Source organism: Crocuta crocuta, unplaced genomic scaffold (genome assembly GCF_008692635.1).
Source record: "Crocuta crocuta isolate KB4526 unplaced genomic scaffold, BGI_CrCroc_1.0 scaffold445, whole genome shotgun sequence".
NCBI lineage: Eukaryota > Metazoa > Chordata > Mammalia > Carnivora > Hyaenidae > Crocuta > Crocuta crocuta.
The window spans coordinates 351424-371690 of record NW_027530847.1 but is presented as its reverse complement, the minus strand read 5'-3'; the positions used below and the strand labels follow the sequence as shown (position 1 = coordinate 371690).

At 45.9% G+C, this 20267-nt stretch overlaps 1 protein-coding gene across 3 annotated transcripts in view; it reads left to right on the top strand.

Annotated features, from left to right (window-relative positions):
• CEP250 (centrosomal protein 250) overlaps window positions 1–20267 on the top strand; it is a 51181-nt gene that overhangs the window by 10500 nt on the left and 20414 nt on the right. For all 3 annotated transcript variants that reach the window (XM_077769273.1, XM_077769274.1, XM_077769275.1), the window contains 15 exons: window positions 124–289; window positions 1323–1429; window positions 1667–1918; window positions 3539–3635; window positions 5559–5660; window positions 6181–6342; window positions 7123–7301; window positions 7819–8001; window positions 9517–9661; window positions 10483–10629; window positions 11334–11564; window positions 12802–12995; window positions 13218–13345; window positions 13545–13714; window positions 19765–19932. In XM_077769273.1, coding sequence (XP_077625399.1) covers window positions 124–289; window positions 1323–1429; window positions 1667–1918; window positions 3539–3635; window positions 5559–5660; window positions 6181–6342; window positions 7123–7301; window positions 7819–8001; window positions 9517–9661; window positions 10483–10629; window positions 11334–11564; window positions 12802–12995; window positions 13218–13345; window positions 13545–13714; window positions 19765–19932 — 2431 coding nt within the window. The remainder of the gene's footprint in view (window positions 1–123; window positions 290–1322; window positions 1430–1666; window positions 1919–3538; window positions 3636–5558; window positions 5661–6180; window positions 6343–7122; window positions 7302–7818; window positions 8002–9516; window positions 9662–10482; window positions 10630–11333; window positions 11565–12801; window positions 12996–13217; window positions 13346–13544; window positions 13715–19764; window positions 19933–20267) is intronic.

The following is a 20267-nucleotide window of genomic DNA, read 5'->3' as shown; positions in this document are numbered from 1 at the left end:
CTCACCCTTAGCCCTCAAGTTCCTGGCAATGGAAAATTCCAGTGTTTGTCACCTTACTCCAAGAGGTCCACGGGTTGGATCAAGCCTTTATTTTGCACTTGCTCCCGCCCCTCCCCGGTGCAGGTGTGAGAGTCTAGCAGAGGTGAACACCCAGCTTCGACTACACATGGAAAAAGCTGACATGGTGAATAAAGCGCTTCGGGAAGATGTGGAAAAACTGACAGTGGACTGGAGCCGAGCCCGGGATGAGCTAATGAGGAAGGAGAGCCAGTGGCAGATGGAGCAGGAGGTAGGAGGAATAGGGGGCTGGAACCGCCAGGGAGCGGGGCTTATGCTCCGGGCACCTCCATCCTGGTCAGTGCTGGGAAAGGTTAACTTCGGGACCTGGACGGAAGCTGAACCATTGCTAAAGTCCCTGAGCCTCCTTCCCACTCGGGCTGGCAGCTTTGCCCCTGCTGTGGTTCTCAGCTGACTTCTGTCCTTAACTACCTGGTCAAGGTTTTGCTGGCAGGTGAAATGACACTCAGGGCAGCTCTGTCCCTGCATAACTGGCCAGCTTCAGTTTTAGATAGATGTGAAAGCTCTATCTGTGGGAGGGGAGATGNCAGTGCTGGGAAAGGTTAACTTCGGGACCTGGATGGAAGCTGAACCATTGCTAAAGTCCCTGAGCCTCCTCCCCACTCGGGCTGGCAGCTTTGCCCCTGCTGTGGTTCTCAGCTGACTTCTGTCCTTAACTACCTGGTCAAGGTTTTGCTGGCAGGTGAAATGACACTCAGGGCAGCTCTGTCCCTGCATAACTGGCCAGCTTCAGTTTTAGATAGATGTGAAAGCTCACTGACTCCCCTCTTCCAGAGGCATAGATATCTAGATGCTAAGAAGGTAGCTACTGAACCTGAATGGAGATGAAAGACCGGATACAGACCCTGGGGAATTTTCAGATCCCAGCTAATGAAACTAATGTCTCCTGAGCCTTTGCTGCCTGCCAGGTATTCTGCTAGGTGATTTACATGTGGTATGCCCTTGAATCCTTATTGTAAGTCTGCAGTAATAATGGCAGTGGTTTGTTGAGGAGCTACTGTTTATCTTTTTCTGATCAGCTCAGAGGAATGTCATATGCCATCTCAACCCTTTGACCTCTTGAGTACCACTGCTAACTTTATTAAACTCTTCAGCGTGACCTGAATATAGGCACCCAGTCATAAGCTGTCTCCCGTAAGTCCATCTTTCCCTTCCCCGGGAGAGCCAGGAGGAGTCTGAGACTCCTGCGCTGGCGAAAGACGGTCCTCTGCCCTTTGATATGACCTGGATTTCTGAATACACAGTTCTTCAAGGGCTACCTGAAAGGGGAGCACGGTCGCCTTCTTGGTCTGTGGCGGGAGGTGGTGACCTTCCGACGCCACTTCCTGGAAATGAAGTCAGCCACTGACAGGTTAGTGTGGGGATAAGAAGGGAGGTTTGCCCCTACCGATTCTAGACTTAATGAGAGTGGGCTGCTGTGGAAGTAGGGGATGGGGGTAGAGGGGAAGGAAGAATGGGTGGGGAGGGATGGTATTGTTGGATTCAGATGATTTTCCCCAGACCTGCTCCTCAGGCTTCACTGGGCCTGATCTCCATGTTCCCTTCCTCGGTCCCTACCGGAGTCTGCTCTTTCCTTGCTTGTACTCAGAGATCTGACGGAGCTCAAGGCTGAGCATGTGAGGCTTTCAGGGTCCCTGTTGACCTATTGTCTGCGCTTGACTGTGGGTGCCCGGTCTCGAGAACCTGGTGCATCTGGGAGACTGGATGGGAGTGAGCCAACCCAGCTGCTGCTTCTACTAACCAAGACCCAGGAGCTGGAAAAGGAAGCCCATGAAAGGAGCCAGGAGTTAATACAGCTGAAGAGTCAAGGGGATCTGGAGAAGGCTGGGCTACAGGATCGGTGAGATGGCTTGGGGGCCTAAGAAGGGGTTGCTGAGGGTGTTGACTCCTTTAGCGAGATAGAGATGGGTGGTGGGGGGTGGAGGGTGTGAAAAGCATTCCTCCCACAAGAGGGAAGATGCTGGAGGGAGTCTAGTTTGGAACCCAGTGCCCCAGTTGAAGCCATGTCACTGTCCTCTGCCCTCACACCACCCTGCACCTCATTGTCTCTCATGTTGGTTTATAGAGCTAGCTACGACTGTCCTCTATCAACACCAGACTACGCGCCGTTCCCGGAACAGCCAAGCTCTTCCGTGCCCCCTGCTTTTGTACATGCTGGCCTTAACCTGGAAGGCCTCTCTCCCTTCTCCCTCTGCTCATCCTTTAAAGCATGGTTCAGATGTCACCTCTTCTGTGAATCCATCCCTGACCTCAGTAGCCTGATAGATTACTATGCCCTGACGTGGTCTTTTGACTTGCTTGTTATCTTATTGATCTCACTGTTTCTCACAGATTATTAACCTTTTTTGTTGTTGTTAGGTTCTTTTTTTTTCTTTTTTTTTTTGGATTATGATAAAATAGGCTTTTTAAAAATAAAACTTAAGAAGGGCAGGGCCATAAGCAAAAAGCCCCATTTGAATTTCAGTGGAGAGTTGGATTTATACCCCATGGCTAGGGTTGTGTCACCACCTGTTGGTGGTGTAGGTAAATAGCAGTCTGTTTTGTTCTGGGTTGTGAAGGCGCTGGGGGGGCGCCAAGGACAAAGACCATGTCTTAGTATGTTTGTGTCTCTAGCGCTTTATACTTCATCTACCACATACTAACATTCCATGGATGTTCATTTAAAGATACAATCATTAAATTAATGTCCATACAGTGAATAAAGGTTCTTAGAGATGATACAAAATATAATTATTAAAACGAAAAAAAAAAGAATTTTAACTCCTGGATAGCATTCATTCAAGAAATATTTATTTAGGAGTGGCTGGCTGGCTCAGCTGGTAGAGTATGCGACTCTTGATCTTGGGGTCGTGAGTTCGAGCCCCATGTTGGGTGTAGAGGTTACTTAAAAAAATAAAATCTTAAAAAAAAAAAGAAATATTTATTTAGCTACCCATATCATACCAGATACTGAGCTCCAGGATATAGCATAAAGTGATAGAGATGTATGATGATTTCCCTGAACCTTAGGATCACAGAAGGTTGACCATAATCTTCCCAATTGACTCCTCCTCTTTCCTTATCAGAGTCAGACCCTTGGGCTGGAGGGACCTTGGGACTGTCCCATGTGGCAATTCTGATGTTCTTATTGGCTTCAGGGTGCTTGACTTCAGGATCAAGCGGGGCCTGGAAGGGCCTGGGCCAGGGCTTTCCTTCAGCTCTCAGGCCCCCAGACACGTGTTCCAGCCTTGAGATGTGGTAAATCCCTGCATGTGTCTGAGTGGCTTTTGACTGCGCCCCACCTCCCAGTTCAAGACTGTAGTATCATATGGTCTTCAGGGAGTATAGGGGCCAGGGGCACCCAAATGACTCTGGGGAGGCTGTCGTGGGAGTGTCTGGGTTGGGGCTGGGTTGTGCTGCATAGTAGCTCTGTCCACCTCAGTGCACTGCCCAAATGACAGTGCTGTGTTCTTCTCTGCAGGGTGACCGAGCTCTCTGTTCTACTGAACCAGGCTCAGAAGCAAAATGAAGACTATGAGAAGATGTTAAAGGCTCTGAGAGAGGCAATGGACATCCTGGTACGTGATCCTTTGTTCTGGAAAGGGATTAGGGGTGGGCCTATAGGTTCCTTGTCCTTTATGGACAGATAAGCAAGATACCAGTTAAATGTTCCTTGATAAAACACTAGAAAATAAATTTTGGCTGAATCTGAACATTCATTCATTCATTCATTTATGCATTCATCAGTAAGTTCTATCTATCATCCCTACTATATTCCTGGGGAAATTACAATGATGTATATGCATGCAGTTTGTCCTCATCGGAGAGAGTGGAATATACATTAGGAGGCACACTGGCAGAGGATGAGGATGTGTGATTCAAAACCTAGTCATATGGGAAACAAGTGAGGAATATGGCAATAGTTAGCTTGGAGAACAAAGGGCTTGAGGAGGATATGGTGGCTGCCATCACAAATCTGAAGGACTGACACTGGGGAAAAGAGTTGACTTGTCTGATGTTTTCCAGGCGGGCACAAGTTGACTTGTTTCGATGACTAGAAGTCACAGAGTGGTAGAGTTTGTCTAACAGTTAGAGCTGCTTAGTAGGTGAACAGTCTGTCCTGTGGAAGAGTGAGGTTTGTGTCTCTGGCTTCATATCTGCCAGAGATCTTATCAAAGGGACTCTCTAAGGTTGGATATGAGGACCTCTGGCTTGATTCCGCATTTCCTTTCGTTTCTAAGAATTTTCAGATCTCTTTTATTAGGTGGGTCCTGAATGCCTATCCTCATGTAAACCCCTAGTATTATCCAAGCTGGAATCTGCAGGGATTCAGAGTTGTTTATGCCTTTTTTGGTTCCTTTTGATCAGGAATTTGCAAATTCAAATGTCCATAGCACCCAGATAATGCCAGAGAGTGAAGCGGGTTCCGTTGTAAGGATTTGGGTTTTCCAGAACTATCAGAGTTAGTTTTGAGGGCTACAGGGGACACTTGATTTCAATATTAAGGAAACGGTGAGGTGTAGTAGGGACCCCAGGACCCTGAAGAATACATGTCTCATCTGGAGGAGACACCTACTCTTCAAATTAAGGAAATTATTGCCATGTAGGAATGGGGGCTGGTGTGGCCCATCTGTTAACTTTTTATTTTTTTATTTTTGTTCGTATTTCTTTCTTTTTTTTTTTTAAGTAGGCTTCACACCCAGCCTGGAGCCCAATGTGGGGTCCAAACTCACGACCCTGAGATCAAGACCTGAGCTGAGATCTAGAGTCAGACGCTTAACCGACTGAGCCACCCAGGCACCCCTAGCATCTGTTAACTTTTTGAGAAAAGCCAGAATCAGAATTTCTCAGTTCATAAAATCTCTCAATTTATAAATGCTGGTTCAAATTTTGTATAGGCCAAAGAAAACACAGCTGCAGGTCTGTGTCTTCAGGCCTTCACTAACAATACGATCAGAAGGAACTGAGGAAATCTTGGTCTTCAAGTTTACTGCTAGCTCTGAGGCTAGGGGTTTCTCTTGTGTAACCTTTAGGTCTCCAGCATCAATTTGCTGCACAGAGGCAGCTGCCATTCTCCCTCCAATGATAGCAGACATTCATTGAGCATTTCTTTTGTGCCAGGCACTATGTTGAGTAATTTACATGCATCTTTTTCATTCAAGTTTTAACACAAACGTGTGAGGTAGTTGCTGTTAATTATTCCTATGTTAAAGAGAAAGAATCTCATAGAAGCAGTTGTCTAAGGTTACCAATCTTAGGAAGGTGATAGAGCAAGAGCTCTAATCCAAACTGTCTAATTTGGAGCTCTGACTCACTTAATCTGAACTCTTAATCACCACCTCACACTGTCCTCAGAGTCCTGGGACATTAGTAGCATTTACCTGTGGTCAGGGAAAAAGTGGGGTTGATAGAAGAGACAGAATGAGATTCTGGTTGATTTGGAGGGTGAAATGATAGATTCTGAGAAGCTGGCTCACAGCTCTATCTTGCTCCCTGTTTAGGAGAAAAATCATGCAGAATTAATGGAACATGAGGCATCTCTTAGTAGGAACGCGCAAGAGGAGAAGTTGTCTTTACAGCAGGTGATCAGGGATATAACCCAGGTACTGGTAAGCCTTCTATTTGTGGTAACTGAGTTACAGCTCCCTCCTCCCCAAGCCTCCATGTCATCTTAGACATGCCTGGATTTCCACTCTCTGAGGTACTTGGGTTTAGGAGCTTTGGGCAATGAGTTCTCTGAGTGTATTTGAAGACCGACACCCAAAGAGGTAGCTAACTTGTGCTAGCACTGCCTGCTAGAACAGCCCCTCTTAGTGCTGGCTGCAGTTCTCAGGCCGGTGGCTGGATTCTGGTCTTCGTTATGTCAGTATCCCCTTCTTTCTTCATTTCTTCACTTATTATTACCTCAGAGAGTGCTCTTGTTGCTAGTCCAAGGTTTGGGTGACCAAAGGTGAGGAGTTGAAGGAATCAATCCTTTTTGCTCTTAGATACCCTCGTCCCAGTCCCCAGGGAGAGGAGTTGAGAAGGAAAACATCAGGTTTGTCCAGGCTGTAGTGTCAAGTCCTCTGTGTTGACTCTAGGCCTTGGTCAACAAGGTGATGACTGTGCTGTGCTGGGTTTCAGGTCATGGTGGAAGAAGGAGACTGTATGGCCCCAGGCTGTGGTCACGAGAGCTCCTTGGAGTTGGACTGTAGTGGCATCTCCTCACAATTTGAATCCCAGGACCCAGACAAGGCTCTTACTCTGGTGCGTTCAGTGGTGACTCAAAGACGCCAGGCTGTGCAGGTGAGAGCCTCACTATTCTTCCTCAGCCACAGGAGTGAGTGTCTAAACTGATTTGTGTCCCAGGTACCCTCCTGGCCTGGACTGCTGCTTTCACTATGTTGACCAGTCATGAGGTGTTTGGTCAGCATCCCCAAAGTGCTCTTTAGAAATTCTTAGTATATGTCCAGTTGTACTTGTGGGTAACGGGCACATTCTCTGTGCGAGTGGTTCGTTTCACTTTGCATACAACCTTCATAATAGCATTACACAAAAGTAGGCAACCAGAGCCCTGGGAGACTATGGGTAAGTATTCCCAGCTCTGATGGTCCCAGCCACACCTAACCATCTCCATGACCACCTCCCACTTCACATGTCAAGATGATGGACTCTGAGACTCTGAGAACCACAGAAGCCCAGTAATCTCTGATCCTCTGTCTTCTCGACTGGCCACAACTGGCCACATCTCTTTTTTCTTTCTTTAAATGTTTATTTTTTTTTGAGAGCGAGAGTGGGAGCGGGGGAGGGGCAGAGAGAAGGGGACAGAGGATCCAAATTTGGCTCTGTGTTAACAGCAGAGAGTCTGATGCGGGGCTCGAACTCATGAACCGTGAGATTATGACCTGAGCCAAAGTCAATCACTCAACCGACTGACGCCCCTCCTACCAGCCAGATCTCTGTTCTTAGCTCAGCCCTGTACCAGTCCTCAGCCCCCTTGCCCAGCCCTGCTCTCAGGCCCCTGATGCCCCTCCTTTGCTCTGCCCTCTTGCTCACCATCTCACTTCTGTCACTCTTCCTCCCCAGGACCTGAGGCAGCAGCTTTCGGGCTGTCAAGAAGCTGTGACTTCCTTACAGAGGCAGCATGATCAGTGGGAGGAGGAGGGCGAGGCCTTGAGACAGAGGCTGCGGAAACTCACCGGGGAGCGCGACACTCTGGCAGGGCAGACCATGGACCTCCAGGGAGAGGTGGAGTCTCTCAGCAAGTGAGCAGGGGGCTGTTCATCCCACCCCTCCTCCCGAGTGACCCTGCAGTCACACAGCTCTGGGCTGTCTTGCTTTGTGTTCTGCTTATTCCTGCTCACTCCGTTTTGGGTCTTTATGATGATTAAAAAAACAAAACAAAACAAAACAGTTTCCTGCCTAAAAAGAAAGATGAGGTTTTTGGTTGTTGTTTTCTTTTTTGTTTTTTGTTTTGTTTTGTTTTTAATGTTTATTTATTTTTGAGAGAGAATGCAAGCAAGGGAGGGGCAGAGAGAGAAGGAGCCCAAAGCAGGCTCCACGCTGTTAGCACAAAGCCTGACGCGGGGCTTGAACCCACGAACCATGAGATCGTGCCCTAAGCTGAAGTCAGATGCTCAACCGACTGAGCCACCCAGGTGCCCTGGAAGATGCGAGTTTTAAAGGAAACAGACACCTCTGTCCTTTGACCCTGTGACGTCTGCTTCCAGGAAGGATTTGAGGTTCCAAGGTTTCTGCTCATCTCTGGTCTCCTTGTTCCAGGGAGCGAGAGCTCCTGCAGAAGACCAGGGAGGAGCTGCAGCAGCAGCTGGAGGTACTGGAGCAGGAAGCGTGGCGACTGCGAAGGACCAACATGGAGCTTCAGTTGCAGGGGGACTCTGCTCAGGGTGAGAAGGAGGAGCAGCAGGAAGAGCTGCACCTGGCCATCCGTGAAAGGAAGCGCCTGTAAGTGTGACCGCTCCTCTCCTTCCTCGGGCTTGATTTTCCCATCCGTTCCTCACATCCTCCACCCCACCTCCATCTCTTAGGAAGTGGAGTGAATCGCAGCCTGGTGTGCAGTGGGCTCACATTAGCTTCCTGCTCCTTCTTTTGCAGAAAGATGAATACAGAAAGTTCACCGAGGCTTTTCTCAGTAGTCATGAGGGCTGCAGGGGATACAGAAACAAATAAGACCCGGGCCCTGATCTCAAGCAGTTTGCAATCTAATGGGGGAAAACAGACAAGTAAATGGTGAACTGTGCATGAGGTCAGATGACGTATGAGTGAGATAGAGCTTCAGGATGGGTCCTCTGGGAGCATGGGAGTGAGAGTTCACAACTGAAGGTTTCATGGAGGAGACGGTGGCCTTTGAGCTGGGCCTTGACGTGTTTTGATTGGTGGAGAGTTGGAGAGGGGCGAAAAGTACAGATCAGCAAAGATGTTCAGGGTAGGCTGCACTGGCTGAAGGGTAGGACTTATTCCGGGAAGTCATGAGAAATGAGTTGGTCAAGAAAGGGAATTCCAGAGTCAGGAGACCCAGCTAATCCATAAATTCCCCTGTATAATGTCATAGAGAAAGCAAGGACTTTCAAGCTGGCAAAAGTGTGGTTTAAATTGTGGCCCTGCCACTTGGGCAGATTTCTTTATTTATAAGATGGAGATGATAGTATTTACCTTGAAGGATCACTGGGAGGGTTAGAGTGCTGTTTTGCAAAATGCTGGCATAGAGCCTGGCATGTGGTGGATCTTCAGTAACTGGTGGCAGGGACTGTTTCTTCACTTTTGGTATATGTATCCCCCTCCTCCTTTGCCTTAGCACCTTGCAGCCAGTAGGCACGAAGGACTGTAAAGGTCATGCTGTAAAGGTCATGACTCGTGCAAGGAATGGTCTCCCCTGTATCAAGGAGGAGAATAGACAACCCACAAAAATGATTATTTGTTTTTAAATTTAATTAGCATGAATCAGTAATACATTTATCAATATCTATAACGATCTGAAAATCAAATCTACTTAAAAGGGCAAACAAAGATTCACCTCTCTGCTTCATCTTCCCATTCCCCTTCCTTCTGTAGGTAGCCATTTAAATTGCTTTCTTGGGGAGCCTGGGTGGCTCAGTCAGTTAGGCGTCCTCTTGATTGCACCTCAAGTGGGGGTTTGAACCCCACATCAGGCTCTGTGTGGGGCATGGGGTCTGCTTAAAATTCTCTCTCCCTCCCCCTGTGCCCTTTCCTGCCTCAAAAAAAAAAAATAATAATAAATTGCTTTCTTTTTCTCTTTCCAGCTACTTTATATAAATGTATGTATATATTCTTATTTCTCCCAATTTCTTGCCTTTTTCACTTTATATGTCATGGAGGTCATATAGTTTTTAGAGACCTTCATCATTCTTTTGCTTGGCAAAGGTAATTGCACTCCTGTTCTCTTTCGGGGGGTGACCACTCCCTGAGTTTGCCCCCAGCCTCCTCTCCTTTCCATTGTAGTCAGGAGACGCTGGCAGGCCTGGAAGCCAAACAGTCCGAATCACTCAGTGAGCTGATCACTCTCCGGGAAGCCCTGGAGTCCAGTCGCCTGGAAAGGGAGCTGCTGAGGCAAGAACAAACAGAAGTGACCGCGGCACTGGCCAGGGTGCGTGGGCCTCCACCCCTCACTTGCTGGGTGGGGTGGGTGGCTTGGAAAGTTGTGCTTCTGGGCAAAGGGCATATGGCCTGCCTCGTTCTTCACCCTTCAAGCCCCGACCCTTTGAATGTCCTGTGTCACTAGTCTCTGCTTTTGGGTTCTGCCCCTCCCCCTGTACTCTACATTGGAGTTAGAATGGTTTTCAAAAGTATAAATCTGGTTACATCAGTCTCTTTCCTATAACTGTTCAGTGGCTTTTCAGCTGCTTGGTGCCACATTCAAAGCCCTTTGCCACCTGGCCTCCTCCTGTCTCCATAACCTGTCCTAACTCCCCATATACTTGGACTCTGGCCACATCCTCAGTTTCGTTGAGCCTTTTTCATGACTGCTGCTTCCCGTGTATTCTTCACTTCCCCTAGACTGCTGCTTTCCTCTCCCTCTCAACACAAACTGCTCCTCACCTCTCAGTACCCAACTTAATTGCCACCTCTCCTACCCAGCACTTTTGACTCCCCCAAACCCAATGAATGCTTTTTTTTTCTGGGGGGGGTTTCCAGAGCACTTTGTGCTGACACTTTGTATGAAGTCATCCCAGTGACAGTTGTTTGTACATCCTGATGTCTGTGCCTCTGTACCATGAGCTCCTCTCTCACTTCTCAGTGAACGAACTAAGGAGTAATGAAGGAAGGGAAACCTTGTTTCGAATGTAAGGGAAGGAATGAAGTGTTACCTGATCTCTGTACAAGGACGGCAGCAGGTGCTGGGGATGTGAGCTAATCACCCTGGCGGGAAAACAGGAACAAGGAAACCATTTAACTCTTTGTTTTTAGGCAGAACAGTGTGTTGCAGAGCTGTCGAGTTCTGAGAACAGCCTGAAGGCAGAGGTTGCAGACCTTCGGGCTGCAGCTGCGAAGCTCAGTGCCTTAAATGAGGCTTTGGCCTTAGATAAAGTTGGACTGAACCAGCAGCTTCTCCAGGTGAGTGCAGATTTCTCTGATCCACAGAGTAAGGGCTGGGTCCTGACAGAAGGCAAGCCAGTGACTGGTAAAGCTCATGCCCACAAAGGGGAGGAGTCCTTAATGGATCAGTGCAAGACAGATCAGCTCCCAACTGCGGTCCTGAAATGAGCAAAAGGAACATTGGTGGAACAGAGGACAGCAAAGACTATAAGGCCTGGGCTTAGCCATTAAAAATAGTCTGCTCTCACACCTACAGCAGAGCCACCTTTGGGCTGAAGGGTAAAATCTCCAGGACTAGGAAGGAGGCCTGTGTCCTCTGGAAGGAAGAGGCTGTTAATCCAATTGCCTGAGATAACAGTGGTCACTAGAAAAGGATCTGCCAAAGAGCCTACGTCTCAAAGAGTGTGTTCCCCATAGGTTGCATAGTTAACATGTCTCTTCACAACTCCTGTTCCCTTGAACCCTAGAAATGTTCCAGATTCCCTTTATTCTGAATTCTTAGAGAGTAGGATTTTGCCTTTTTAATCTTCAATCTCAGCATCAACCCATCTAGTACCCAGAAAACAGGCACCAGACCAAATAAATGCCTAGTCCCCCTCTCTTACAAGCCCTCCAATGTTCCTCTTTGGAGCATAGATTCATGTCTCACTTGAACTGTCTTAGCACTTGGTCTATAAACTGTAACCATTTGTCTTTGGTGCCTTTCCCCTTTTGACCAGTAGTTGGAACAAGAGAACCAGTCTATGTGCAACAGAATGGAAGCAGCAGAGCAGGCAAGAAGCACTTTGCAGTTGGGCCTGGCAGAAGCCGAGAGGAGCAGAGATGCCCTGCAGGAGAAGAACACTCACCTAGAGGCTCAACTGCAGAAAGCAGAGGAGACTGGGGCTGAGCTGCAGGCAGATCTCAGGGGCATCCAGGAGGAGAAGGAAGAAATTCAAGAGAAACTAAGCGAGGTGAGAACACAAAACCGATACCATACCATTAAGATTCTGCGTGTACTCAGGGCGCCTGGGTGGCTCAGTTGGCTAAGCATCCGACTTCAGGTCAGGTCATGATCTCACTATTCCCGAGTTCGAGCCCCACGTCACGATCTGTGCTGACGGCTAGGATCCTGGAGCCTGTTTCAGATTCTGTGTCTCCCTGTCTCTGCCCCTCCTCCGCTCGTATTCTGTCTCTCTCTNCGTGCAGCCCGAGGTTTCTCTTAATGGAGGACTTAATTTTTGGCTCTTCAAAGTGAAAAGGTATTACTCCCTAAAAGTGACCAGTGTTACTTGTTTTGGGTACACCTTCCCATTTTTTAGAACAATTCCCATAGGAATCCTTCAGATTCCTCACTACTTCACACTCCAGTTTGAATTAGATGCCTGTCCTGGATGCTCTAACAGTACCTCCTGCATGTTTCAGCTGCTACACCCTTCATACTGTTTTGCAATTATCTGTTTACAGTCTCCGCCGTTAGACCAAAAGCTCCTTGAAAGCAAGGCTGTGTCTTACTTGTTTTTATTCCTCCATTTTTTTTTTTTAATGTTTTTTATTTATTTCTAGGAGAGAGAGACAGACAGCGTGAGCAGGGGAGGGTCAGAGAGAGAGGGAGTCACACACTGAAACAGGCTCCAGGCTCTGAGCTGGCAGTCAGCACAGAGCCCGACGTGGGGCTCGAACCCACGAACTGTGAGATCATGACCCAAGTGAAAGTCGGACGCTTAACCGACTAAGCCACCCAGGCGCCCCTATTCCTCCATTTTTGAGCACAATGTCTAGCATACGGCAGCGGCTCAGTAAATTTTTTCTGAACCAGTGACCCAGCTCAAAGGTCATCCTTCACCTCTACCAAACTGTTCTGAAAACGATACACAATCTTCCTTCCCAGAATCCCTTTCTCAGAGGCTGAGATGTCTATCTCTTCCTGATGTTACGCCTGTTCTAATTCTAAATACTGAAAGCTCCTTAGAGGTAGTTCTCTTGCAGCCCCAACACCAGGTCTTGCACGAAGGAGAGCATGCTTCCTGGGCTGGGAGGTCTATAGGTTGATGAGGGAAGTAGATAAATGCCACTTGTGTGAGTGGACAATGCTCAGGAGACTCACAGAGCTGGGTCCAGAGTCTCTTAAGGGCCAGTGGCCCCTGGTGATAGCAGCCCTGGGAGAATCCTGCCTCTGCCCTGTAATCTCACAGGGTTTCTTCCTCTCAGGCTCGTCATCAGCAGGAGGCAGCCTTAGCTCAGCTGGAGCAGCTGCATCAGGAGACAAAGCGATGGGAAGAAGTGCTCACTCAGGAAGTGCAGGAGAAGGAGGCCCTAGTACGAGAGAGAGCGGGCCTTGAGGTGCGGCTGCAGGCTGTGGAGCGAGACCGGCAGGACCTCTCTGAACAACTAATGGGGCTCAGGTAGGGCCCATACCCAGTTCAGCAAGGGGCAGAGAGAGTTCTGCAAGGCAAAGGGTGGCCAACCTAAGCTTCCTGCCCAAAGTAAATGGGTCGTAAATGAGTTATGAATTTGTAATTGCCCCTTAATTTCTCTGGGTAGTCAGTACTTAGAATCCAACACTTCTTAAGGAAGGTTAAGGGGCTTGATGGGTGAGAACTCTTCCTGATTCCTGAACCTGACAGCTCAGCCAAGGAGCAACTGGAGAGCAATCTGTTCGAGTCCCAACAACAAAATTCTCTGATAGAGGTCACCAAGGGACAGCTGGAGGTCCAGATTCAAACTGTCACTCGAGCCAAGGAAGTAATTCAAGGTGAGACCCTCCCAACAGGGATGAGGACACTTCATTCCATGGGGATGTTGAAAGCCAGGAAGGCAGTGGAAAGCTGTCAGAGGTCCTCTAGCCAGGCCCAGGGCCTCCTGGACGGGAGTTGTTTATGAGATCTGGGGAGTTGGGGTAAGAAGAAGAAGGCAGAAGCCCAGCGAAAGATCACCTGTCCTTGGTATCTTAGGGGAAGTGAGGTGCCTGAAGCTGGAACTGGACACCGAACGGAGCCGGGCAGAGCAGGAGCGGGAGAATGCAGCCAGACAGCTGGCCCGGGCTGAGCAAGAGGGGCACGCTGCCCTGCAGCAGCAGAAGTCAGCCCACGAGGAGGAGGTGAACCGGCTCCAGGAGAAATGGGTAGGTCATGGATGTGACTGGGGACAGGAGAGGCAGATGTGGCTTCCCTTCAGTGAGTGTTCCACCTACTACCTCTCTGGACAGATATTGTTGCTTATAAGAATGAAATCTGAGCAGGACTAGCCTGGTCACCATGGTGTAAAATCCAGCTTCTAGCTAGTAATTGAGTCGTATATGAATAACATTAAGAACAATTCATGGCATATAGTAAACTTTATGTTTGTGTTAGCTGTTATTGTTGTGGTTTGAGTGTGCACAGAGAATTAAACATGGATCCTGGGATTTAGGCCAGGTTACACTGGCCCCAGAATGTAAAGGCAGCAGAGGAATGCCTTAGACCCCTTCTTGCCCAATTCAGAATTGTACTTCTTTTGTCCTTAAATTATATAATTTAGTCTGCTTTTATTGTGACTATAGGTATATTTGGATTCATTTCTGCCACCTGATGCTATTTTTCCTGACTTTTTTGTATCTTTTGGTGCGGGGAGATCACCTTTCTTAACTTCATTTAGGGAGTTCAGTTGGATGATTAAGTTGTAATTTTTTCTCCATTCTTTTTCTCTCTTTATTACTTTGGATGGTTTGTTCTCTATTTTAAAAAAATTTTTAGTTGTTTTCTTTAATATATAAAAATATGTACTTAATGAAATCTTAAGTTAATCCGTATGTTTACCATTTTCCTGAATGACGTAAGGATTGCATTCACTCCTCCCAACCTATATACTGTTTTACTCAATGTGTTTTGTTTTAACTAGTTTGTTAACTCCATAAATTAATTTGACTTGTTTTAAACCATGAATATTTGTTTAGATATACTGAAAAAATTAGAAATTATTTTCACTCATCATCCTTTATTGCATATCAGACTTTCTATTTGGATTTATTTTCCTCTTTAAAATAGAATTTCTTTGGTGACGGCCTGTTGGTAGTTAATTGTCTGAAAATATTTCTATTTTACTTTTATTCTTGAAAGATAGTTTCACTGGGTATAAAATTATAGGATGATAGTTATTTTCTCTCAGCATATGGATTATTCTATTATTTATGTCAAGAAGACCCTGATTTGTTGTTTGTCCGACCTTCTTACTGTATTCTCAATGTTATCTTGACTCTCTCTTACATTTTCTATGTTCATTTTTCTTTCTCTATACTGTATTGTAGATGATTTTTCAGATCTGTCTTCTACTCACTAACTCCCCTTTCAGCTGCCTAATCTGCTATGTAGTCTATTCACCAAGTTTTATATTTCACTTATTAAAAAATTTTTTATTTCTAAACATTCTATTTGGTTATTTTTTCAAATCTTCTTGGTCATGTTTTAGTCTCTTTTCCCTAATTTATATTTTCATCCTATCTTTTATTCTTTAAACACATGAAACATATTTTTATGCTGTTTAATAACACCAATAACTAAAGTTGTTTTGGGCAGGGATGCCTGAGTGGCTCATTCAGTTAAGTGTCCAACTCCTGATTTCATCTCAGGTCATGATCTCATGGTTAGTGAGATTGAGCTCCACATCAGGCTCTGTACTGATAATGCGGAGCCTGCTTGGGATTCTCTCTCTCTCTCTGCCCCTCCCCTGCTCATGCGCTTGCTCTCTCTCTCTTTCAAAAATGAATTAATTTTTAAAAATAAAATAAACATAAAATCTTTTCAGGTCAGATTCTGTTACATGTTTTTTCCATTGGTTCTCCTGTGTCTTATGATTCTTGACTCTGAGTTCATTTTCTTTAGAAATTTTTCTGTGGGAATCCTTTTAGGCTGAAGGCGAAAGAGTTTTTCTTCAGAGAATTTGCTTTTGATTCTGTTCGGAATTTCCTAGCAGAAGAGGAGGACGCTGTTGTTATCCCCATTTTTATAGATGAGGAAACTGAGGCACAGAAATATGATAGAAATTAACTGAGGTCACTTCCACTGTAGTGTTGGATTAGAGGTCCTATCATCCCAGAGCCACCTTAAAATAAAATTTTAAAATGAAATGAAATAAAATTTCTGTTGAAAGTGTTTGGAGTCACATTCAGGCCCTGTGCCCACATGAAGACCAGGCTGCAGTTGACTTCTCAAGGGAGATTTTTTTTTTAATCCTGTGTAAAAGCTGAAGCAAATAAATGTTCTTGCTATTTCCTTCTGTGGGATTTTTTGTTTTGTTTTCTCTACCCCTACTTTCTCTCCATTTCTCTTTCTTTCCTTCTCCTCTCTCTCAAGTTTATCCTTCTACTGAGGGCATGATAACCCAGGAATAGGCAAGTTTTTTTGTAAAGGGCCACATATTAGGCTCTGTGGACCTCATAGTCTCTGTCATAGTTACTCACCTCCCCTATTGTAGTACAAAAGCAGCCAGAGACAATATGTAAACAAATGAGTATGTCCGTGTTCAAATAAAACTTTAAGTGTGGACACTGAAATTTTAATTTCACATAATTTTCACATGTCACAAAATTTTTTTTTCATTCCTTTTCAACCGTTAAAAGTATAAAAGCCACTATTAGCTCCACAGGCCATACAGCAATAGGAGACTGGCCAGATTTTGCTCACATGCCATAGTTTGTTGATCCCTGGTTAGCCCTTTGGAGGTTCACTTTTATGTGGGAAACTTCTGTTGGACTTCCCACCTCTGTCTTCTGTTTTCTTTTCCCCACATAGCATTAAAATGAATTTCAGAGTTATTAGGTATAGCAAATACCTCCAGTGGAAAGCCAGTTCTGTGCTCATTTACCATTTACAAAGCACAAATCTTGCTTTGATTTTGACTGCTATGAAATTTTTATTATTTTCCTGCTGGCTCACTTATACATTAGAACATGTATTGGGGCACCTGGGTGGCTCAGTCGGTTAAGTGTCTGACTCTTGGTTTCAACTCAGGGCATGATCTCATGGTTCCTGAGATCAAGCCCTACACTGGGCTCTGTGCTGATGGTGGTGTGTCTGCTTGGGATTCTCTCTCTCCCTCTCTCTCTGCTCTTCCCCTGTTTGCACTATCTCTCTCTCTCTCAAAATAAATAAACACTGAAAAATCCCACAACATATATTTAATATTTTATCAGTATTTCTTGCCATCTTGCAGCTAGAGGGTTCAGAGATCTTGTTTATCAGGTCTCTGGAAATGGAAGTTGATTTGTGCTTTGTGTGTTATTTGTGATTTGACTGTTATTCCAAGGCAGACTTGTTGGCAAGATGGTAGCCAGAAGTTTTCTTGTTTTAAAATCATGTGCCTGAAGTAAATAATTTAATTATTTGTTGAACAGTGTCCAGAAGGCCCTTTCCCCAGCAAGAATCAGGTGTACCACCCAGGGAAAATCCTCCAAGTGAAAGATACAATAAGGTTTCAGAATAATGAGTAACCACCTGACATAGCCTAGTCTTCTCTGGAAGGACTGACCATCTCATGGCCATACCTGAGTCATGGGAGGGTATGTTGCATCTTTTCGTTTCCTTGCATTCAGACAATCCCCCTGAATTCTGATCATGTGACTTTATGATCTCCCTACTGATTGAAAAGGTTGACTACTGTCATAACTCTTGGGGTCCATTAGTTTGATTGATTGTAAGCTCTATGCCCAATGTGGGGCTTGAACTCACACCCCCAAGATCAAGAGTCACACGCTCCACCGACTGAACCAGCCAGGTGCCCCTCAGAGTCTGTTAGTTTTAACTATGACTGCCTTCTCCCGGAATCCTAGCAATTGGAAAAACTCTTAGAGGCTATAGTCTTCACTCTTCCACCTTATGCATGTACCCCCTTTACTTGTAGTGATAGTGGACACTTGTCAACCACTTCCCAATACCACATGCCTTGCTAAATGCTATTTACATTATTTCAGATAGCCTACCTACTACTAGCTAGTGAGGAAATTGAGACGTAGAAATATCACTCAAGATCACATGGCTAATAAGCAGGAGAGCAGGAATTAACCATCTCTTAACCATTTATGCTATGATCATTCCTGCAATATCCCTTCCAGATGGTCACTTAGCTTCTGTTGTATTCCACCAATGGCTGCCCATTCATTTGTAGGCAGACCCTAGTTATTGGAAAATTATTCCTTATGTCAAGCCAAAATCTATTACATGAAACAAATCACAGCTTAGATTTGCTTGAAATACCTCACCAACATACTTGCTTTCCTCTAGACATGTTACACGTTACTCATGACCCAATGTGCAGAATATTCCAATCCACAGCCTAACTGGCAACCCTAGACTGTTACTTCCTGGACATCACAGAGTTGGCTCTTTCGGTAGCCATAACACACTTCTAATCAAATTGAGTGAATAGGTCAGTTTTTTTTTAACACTCACTACTATTAAAATTCATCTTTCTCATATTTTCACAGCTGCTTTTTGAATCAGAGGGTATGATTTGATATTCATAGCTGTTTTATACCTGTGGCATTATTGATTGCTATTCTTAGGCATCTTAATAGTCCAGTTAAGTGAAATGTGATTCACTCACGCAATGTTGAGTGTTTACTGTGTGATGGGTGTTGAGGAAACAGTGGAGAGCAAAATAGACATGATTCTCCTTATGGGGCTTAAAACCTCAAAGGAGAAGACAAGTATTAAACAAGTTAATATGTAAATGCGTAAATAATTATGGAAGATCTATGAAGAATAAGAACTGGGTGTTATAAGAGCAACAGCAAGGGGGGGCCTGTTTCAAGCATGTGGTCTGGGAAGGCCTCTCTGAGGAAGCATTAGTTAAGCTGTGAGGAACAATGGTGTGGGAGGCAAACAAGGGCATTCTGGGGAGCAGGAAAGCATGAGTAAAGAAAGGCCTTAAGGTATGAGAGTGTGTAGTGTTCTCAAGGTCCTGAAAGGAGGCCAGGGTGGCCAGTGAGGGGGAAGCCACACAAGACGATGTTGGAAAGGGGTGAAACCCATTAAATGAATGCATAACTCAAGCAAGAGTATGTAAATATTTTTATTTTATTTATGTGTTTATGTATATATGTATGTATGTATGTATGTATGTATGTAGCTGCATGCCCAAAGTGGGGCTTGAACTCATGACCCTGAGATTGAGAGTTGCATGCTCCACCAACTGAGCCAGCCAGATACCCTGAGAGCTTATAAATATTTTAAAGGAAAGGTACAGGGAACTTCTCTCTTGATGCTAACAATGATAGGTGTTAAATACAGAGTGCTTTCCAGGTACCAAGCACTGTCTAACGTGCTGTATGTGACTCATCTCAGTCCTTAAAGCAACCCAAGTTGTTATGCCCATTTTTTTGTGTGTGTCTGAGTAAACATTTATTAAATACCAACTGTATATAGGCAATGCTTTGTTTTGTGACAAAGAGGCAAGTGAGGACTGATCCCAGTTTCTAGAGGCACATAATCAGTTGAGAGAACAAAATTAGTACATGATGCACATATGATGTTATGCCCATTTTTATAGACGAGGAAACTGAGGCACAGAGATGAGACTGAAATTAACCCAGGTCACTCACACTAGTGGTATTGGATTAAATAAATACTGTAACCCAGGCAGGCTGGCTCCAGAGCCCTTCACCAACTATCCTGAGAAGCTAAGAGAGGGTGCCGGGTTAGTCTGGGGGATTGGGGAAGGCTCTGGTCACTGGCCAACCTCCGGGAGGACCAGGATGCCCTGTCCTCTTGCTCTTGTTTAACAGGAGAATCCTAGCTAGACTCGGCCTGACTTTTGGTGAGGCTACGTCTGCCATCCTGAGCGGGGCAGAGCGGGCAGCAGAGAACCAGTCTGCCACCTCAGTTCATTGTTATAACCGTCAACCATAAGTGGTGTGGTTGTTTTAAAATAACGTATCTGGAACTTATATTAGGGACAATTGCACTTTAGAAAGTACTTTCTTGTGTATTGTATCATTTGACTTTTTTATAACTCTTATTTGATTTTCATAAAATTTGGTGAGACAGATAAGCCAAGAGTTAGCAACCTTACTTTATCGATGGGGAGACAGGCAGAGGAAGGTACCACGGACACCCAGCTGAGACCTTCTCTGCCCCAGCCCTCCTTCTGCCCCCTGTCCCTACCCACTGGGTTCTAACAGCGTGCCCTTCACACGACCAGGAGAAGGAGCACTCCCGGCACCAGCAGGAACTGGGCAAGGCTCTGGAGAGCCTAGAGAGGGAGAAAATGGAGCTGGAAATGAGGCTGACGGAACAGCGAGCACAAACGGAGGCCATCCGCACACAGAGGGAGGAAGAGCGAGCGGAGGCAGAGAACGCCCTCTGCCAGGTGGGAAGCTGGGGAGACGGGAGCTGCAATCCCTGTGCCTCTGACCACTTCCTTTTCCACTCCCAGGAGTGCTGCTGCAGGGGGGCTTCCAGAAGAGACGTACCTGCCCACTTTACTGCTTAGGGAGAAGGGGCGACTGGCACCGTTAGCTGTGGGGCCGACAGCGTGTCACACTTCCTGAAGGAGGGCTGGTGTTCACCACATCCTGTCAGCTTACAAACCAGTGACAATCTTTGCACTTCCTGGTTCTTAACCAGTGGGTCCAGACCTTCTTTGGCCCTCAGCCCCCACTCCATTTGCTAGAAGACCCTTGAGCAGCTAGACTGTGTGGCCTA